This window comes from Hypoxylon fragiforme (genome assembly GCF_022984875.1).
Source record: "Hypoxylon fragiforme strain CBS 206.31 chromosome Unknown GGS25scaffold_8, whole genome shotgun sequence".
NCBI lineage: Eukaryota > Fungi > Ascomycota > Sordariomycetes > Xylariales > Hypoxylaceae > Hypoxylon > Hypoxylon fragiforme.
The window spans coordinates 595,511-601,510 of NW_026054763.1; the positions used below are offsets into that span (position 1 = coordinate 595,511).

General features: G+C 46.0%; 2 protein-coding genes across 2 annotated transcripts; one reads left to right on the top strand and one right to left on the bottom strand.

Annotated features, from left to right (window-relative positions):
- Positions 1–684: 684 nt before the first annotated feature.
- On the top strand, positions 685–2,117 carry GGS25DRAFT_403050 (NAD(P)-binding protein). The gene is made up of 3 exons (XM_049258442.1): positions 685–848; positions 935–1,076; positions 1,215–2,117. The coding sequence occupies exons 1-3, from the start codon at positions 787–789 to the stop codon at positions 1,863–1,865; spliced, it is 855 nt and encodes a 284-aa protein (XP_049113687.1). The 5' UTR covers positions 685–786; the 3' UTR covers positions 1,866–2,117.
- A 251-nt stretch (positions 2,118–2,368) lies between these two features.
- On the bottom strand, positions 2,369–4,136 carry GGS25DRAFT_515401 (isocitrate lyase; the record flags this gene model as incomplete). Its single annotated transcript, XM_049263077.1, has 2 exons — positions 2,369–3,762; positions 3,836–4,136. The coding sequence occupies 2 exons, from the start codon at positions 4,134–4,136 to the stop codon at positions 2,369–2,371; spliced, it is 1,695 nt and encodes a 564-aa protein (XP_049113688.1).
- Between the last annotated feature and the right edge of the window lie 1,864 nt (positions 4,137–6,000).

Consider the following 6,000-nt stretch of genomic DNA (forward strand, 5'->3'; position numbering starts at 1 on the left):
ACAGGTCTTAGAGTTTGAAAACTATCATGAAACCCCTTTCCCGGGGGGAGGTTACGCAGATATCTGAAATGAATGCATCTTCAAGAATTCAGCCAGCTAATGTTACCTACGATGCTCATCCTGAAAGGGGTCTGCTTCGAGATGATGGGTTTTAACGGACTTGGTTAAACCACTCATAACCGAGTTGAGCCGGGTTGATAAAGTATGATAAAATATAGGAACCCACATGAGAGACTTTGAGAGTGTGAGGATGATGGATCGTCTCAAGACTCACAACATTAAATGGATGGTTCTATGTGTATTACTGGGTAACACCCAGTACTATGTCTTAGATACCGGGTCGTGATAAGGTATTCTCCCGCCTTATCAATGCCTATCCTGCCGTTGTCGGAACGCCGTTGTCGGCATTGAATGGGTCTATCGTCGTACTACAGACCAACTGCCCCTCCAACGCTAAGCCAGGCAACGTTAGCACTAGTCATAGCTAAAGCCCTTATTATTAAGGTCCCGGGAGACGGGGGGAGACGGAGCTGTTATCTCTCCTACTTACTATGTAATACTTACCTACGTAACCCTAGGTAGATATGCTAGGGCTAGTATATCAAGAGACCCCTAGAAAGCTTCCGTGACAGCTTGGCTACTTTAGCTTTCTAATCTATAATCCGTTCATCACGAACTGGTACTTTACAGTTGATTATTCGACACTATCTTCTTTCCATTCTCTACGCCTACATCTACTTATATTACCTACATACAAAGAAAAGAAACGATTTCCCAGTGGTGAAAATGGCATCTGAGAGCAAGGGTCGTCTAGCTGGCAAGAATGCCATCATCACTGGAGGTGCTGGGTATGTTATCCAATGAAGAGGAGAAGAGAGACAAAAACCGGAGTCTCGGAAGGCAGCAAGCATACTGAGTCTAACCCTTTGCACAGGGGTATCGGCCTCGAGACTTCGATCCTCTTCGCCAAAGAAGGCGCCAATATCTTGATGGTCGATATTTCCGACCCAGCACTACAGAAAGCCAAGGCCAAGGTCTTGCAACTGGTGCCCCAAGCCAGCCGAGTAGAAACCATGGTATGCTGTCACCCCTTTCCGGCTGTCTCTCCTGTGCAAATACGCACGACAACCACATCACAAAAAACAGCTTCTTCTTCTTCTTCTAGATAGACTCGTCAGCTGACGCACGCATCTCTCTTTCTCCCCCCCATCCAGACCTGCGACGTCTCCAAAGAAGACCAAGTAAAAGCCACCGTTGAATCCCTCGACGCCTGGGGCGGGCTGGACATCATCTTCAACAACGCGGGCATAATGCACGCGCGCGACGACGACGCCGTCGGCACCCCCGAGGACATCTGGGACCTGACCATGGCCATCAACGTGAAGGGCGTCTGGTACGGCTGCAAGCACGCCGTGCTCTCGCTCCGCCGCCACAAAAAGACCCGCGGCAGCATCATCAACACCGCCTCCGTCGTCGCCCTCGTCGGCTCCGCCACCCCGCAGCTCGCCTACACCGCCTCCAAGGGCGCCGTGCTCGCCCTCACCCGCGAGCTCGCCATCGTCCACGCCCGCGAGGGCTTCCGCTTCAACAGCCTCTGCCCCGCCCCCCTCAACACCCCCCTGCTGCAGGACTGGCTCGGCGACGACGTCCCCAAAAGGCTGAGGCGCGAGATCCACTTCCCCGCCGGCCGCTTTGGCGAGGCCGTCGAGCAGGCGCAGGCCGTGCTGTTCTTGGCCTCGGACGAGGCGAGCTTCGTCAACGGACACGAGATGGTGGTGGATGGGGGCATGACGAAGGCGTACGTCACGCCGGAGGGGCCGCCGACGGGGGCGCCGGTTAATAATGCTGCGAAGACGGCGCTATGAACTGTGATGTGAGGAGATGAGAGGCACAAGTTGATGAAGCCACCCCCTACCTAGCTGGGTGGGTAGGTACAGTAGGTACACTTGGGTTTACTCGCGTCCTCCGTTCTGGTACCTACCCAAGTAATAGGCAGGTACTCTAGGCCAGAAAGGGAGAATGCAGAGTAGGTATCATGAATAAGACGGGAAATTCCTTTAAACTTGTCTGTTTGGCCTCGCTTCTGGAGTGCGCGGTTTCACGAACTATAGCTACGTCCCTAGGCACACCTAGATAGCTCCTAGGTACTTAAATATCCAAAAAGAAGCCCCTCCCCCCCCTAAAACACATGGGGGGCGTGAAAGGATTCGCTCTCTATGCATACATACGTCCACGACTTCACCAGCTTCCTCGTTCTTCTTTCTCTAGGCATGCATGTGTTAGGAGTTCAATATCCGCTCAAACTCTGACGCTGCGACAGGATCATGTAGGTAGGTAGGTAGATATAGCCAAGATCTAAGCCTTTTAATCAATCAAACTGCGCCTCCGTGCTCCCTGCGCCCATACTCTTACTCCCACTGCTCCCGCTCTGAATCGCCCCCACAATCCCATCCATGTAGCTCGCGCCGCTCCACTTCTGGTGCGTGAGCACATCGCAGCCGAGCTCCTTCTCGCGGCGCTGGACGAGGTTCACGTACGCGAGCATGCCGTCCTTCTTGTACGCTTTCGCGAGCTCGTTGGTGATGGTGGCGGTGCTGTGGAGGCCGGCGAGCGAGATGAGCTGGAGGACGAACCCCTCCTTGGCGAGGTCCCAGATGAAGGACTTGAGCGTCGCGTCGGTGAAGCCGTGGGCCATCCAGTTGAAGGAGGGGGACAGGTTGTACACGAGGCCTTTGCCGGGGTGGGCCGCGCGCACGGCGCGTCCGAGCGTGGTGGCTACCTCGACGTTCGGGTCCCCGGTCTCGATCCAGAGGAGGTCGGCGTAGGGTCCGAAGGCGATGGCGCGTTTTGTGGCGGCCTTCAGGCCGGCGCGGTAGTGGTAGTAGCCTTCTCGGGTGCGCGGGATGTCCCAGTTGAACAGGATAGGTCTTATGGCATCCCGATTCGCGAGTTCCCGACGTTTGGTAATGCCCATGTTGGGGTCGACCTCGACAGCCTTGATATATTTTTTAATCTTGTCCTGTCGAACGCCTTGGGATTTCATTTGCCCGATAGCAGCTTCGTCGAAGGTAACTAGTTGAGTCTTCCTTACCCAGTCGGCTTCGAAAGCGTCGACTTCGGCCCCAGACGCACCCGCAGCCTCCATTTCTTGCAAGGTTTCCGCAAGGGGGGAACTACCCTCGTCTTCGACGCCAAGGATGAACTCGTGGTCTCTAACATCGATTGCGCTCGAGATGAGCCGTCCGCTCTCCGAGTCGGTTCGAGCGATGACTAGATTCTCCGTACCCATAACATCCCACTGAAAGCGCGCAGTGTTGAGACGATTGATGTGCTCGCCTATAGGAACGAGAACTTTGCCGGCTAGATGGCCGCACTTCTTGCCGCCGTGCAGCTGATCCTCGAAGTGAACAGCGGCAGCACCATTTTCGGCGAACAGCTTCGCGAGCTTGAGCACGGCAGTCAGACCACCATGTCCAGTATCACCGTCCGCAACGATGGGGCGGAAGTAGTCGACGTATGGTGTCTTCTTGCGCTCTCTTGTGGTCAGCTTGCGGCGCAGGTCCCATTGTTTTCGGTCGTGCATCGACTGTGCTTTTGCGAGGCGTTGGACCTGGTTCGGCACGGTGTTATAGGGGTAATCGCCAAAGTCGGGGGACACCTCGTTGGTCGAAGTCAAGACGGCGGAGCAAGCCCATCCAGAGATGTATAGAACTTCTTGGTGGGGTGCTTGCTGTGTCATTTGTACAGGATCAATGGCTCCCACTATATACAAAGCGAAGATGGTTAACGTACGCCGTCTAACATATAACCTTGTAATATAAACGACAGAACATACTAGTATGGATGGGTTCTCCTTTGGCTTCCCTTTCCTTAATCAGATTGAAGAGCTTCCGCGCCATTAGGGAGCTTGGATAGCTCTGCATCTGCGATCCTCGCTTCGATACGACATCGGCAGCAGTGTAGGGTCTCTTGATCCCTTCAAATCTAGGGGATGCCCACCACGACTCAACATCCTTTATCTGTTGCTTATACAGCGCATCTTCGGCTGCTCCAGCCTTCTCGGCTTCGGGTAGAAGTTGGAACGAGTCGGTGGGGAGGGTTGTTGACACGGGTGGTTGAACGGAGGGCAATGCCATCCTGGTCGATGTGAAAGAGAGATATCTCACGGGAGTTATGTAGGATGATGGAAGGTGACGAGGTGCTGTCCTTCGAGGAGCCCGGGTTGCTATTCGACGAAGCATTTTCAAGTAAAAAATACCCCTGGATCTTGAACAGTTCCGAGTACAGAAGATGAGGATGGAACTACGACTCTCTATCAGTGGACGCGAACGCGAATAAACACAAATTCGGTACTTAGTAATTGTAGAAAGAAAAGAGTGTAACTTGAATTTAGCAGTTAATATTTAATCGTCCATCTTAGTCAATGAATAACTACTGAGTATTAAAAACATGCACGTATACTCCTTGCCACTATCACGAGCTACATGTAGGTATGTCAGCAACAATATTAAATGTTGAAGACTTCAAGAATTGACAGGTCCCTGGCTTGCGCCGATGACATCCGATCTGAACTTGGGACCCCGCGGTCCAACAAATGCCCGATAACCGATCTAGGATAGCAGGGCTGCGGGGCTGCGGGGTTGCGCTAACTATTATTTAACATTATTAGTAAAACTTTACTAAGGAGGGACGAGTTAAATGTAAAGTTTTACTTAATAAAATTATGTTTTATGGAGCCGTGTTTATAAGTAAAAATTTTAAGCTTAAGCTTATTTTTTATAATAATTAATAAAATAAGCTTATAAGTAAAAATTTTAAGCTTAAACTTATTTTTTATAATAATTAATAAAATAAATTTATAAGTGAAAATTTTAAGTTTAAGCTTATTTCTTATAATAATTAATAAAATAAAAAGTTAAACTTTTATAGTTTTAATTTAACCACTTTTTATTTAATTTTATTTATTTAATTCTATTTTTAATAATTAAAATTAATTAATTTAATTTATTTTTTCTAATTTTTTTATTTTAATTTTTTTTTTTAATTTTTTTTTTTTAATTTATTTAATTTATTTAATTTATTTAATTTATTTAATTTATTTAATTTATTTAATTTATTTAATTTATTTAATTTATTTAATTTATTTAATTTATTTAATTTATTTAATTTATTTTATTTATTTTATTAATTATTTTTAATATTATCACTTAAATTAAATATTTTAAGAAATATTTAAAATAATTAATTTATATAATAATATTAAAAGTGGTGTAAAAAGTGGTTTATTAAATTTAAAAGTTAAAAAATAATATATTTAATTAATTAATTAATAATTTAAAAAGTTAACTTTAAACGTTTTATTTTTTATTAACGGTTTAATAAATTTAAATTTAAGTTAATAAAATAGTTTTAATTTTAATAAATTTATTAACGTTTAATTTATTTAATTATTTATTTTAAATGGTTAAAATATATATTAATAAAACGTGTTTTAAACCGGTTTATTTTTTTAAACATTATAAGGTAATATAAATAATAAAATTATTAAAAATAAACCTTAATATATTTTTTTTAATTTATTATATTTATATTTACTTAAAATTTCTCCGGCCTTCCTTCAAAAAAAAATATCTAAAAGTGATTCATCGGCCCGTGGCCCTCCGCAAGCTCCGGGACGGGCCTTCGAATCACTTTTAGATATTTTTTTTTTCAGGAACCGCTGCGCTGGCCGAAGAAATTTTGCTCGTCCAATTAAAAGACTATCTTAGAAAGTCAAAAAGGGGTTAAAAGTCGGGAATGGGTGACGGAAGGAAGGCGTGACCATCCGGAGGATAAGGTTTAGCAAGCTGTGGCAGCAGCAGCCATGGAGATGCCCACATCCAAGTCCAATAACCTATATACACACATGTGTGTTGATCCCTGATACGAATCTCTAAGCTGACCCGTGCTGCTTCAATAATTGAAGTAACTCCAGACAGTCCTCCTAACGGGATACATGTG

What these genes read in the sequence shown, in the direction of transcription:
- GGS25DRAFT_403050 (XM_049258442.1), top strand. Translation starts at nt 787, where the DNA reads ATGGCATCTGAGAGCAAGGGTCGTCTAGCTGGCAAGAATGCCATCATC. An exon ending in ATCATCACTGGAGGTGCTGG is followed by an intron (nt 849 to 934) that starts GTATGTTATCCA and finishes CCCTTTGCACAG; the next exon opens with GGGTATCGGCCTCGAGACTT. An exon ending in CCAGCCGAGTAGAAACCATG is followed by an intron (nt 1,077 to 1,214) that starts GTATGCTGTCAC and finishes CCCCCCATCCAG; the next exon opens with ACCTGCGACGTCTCCAAAGA.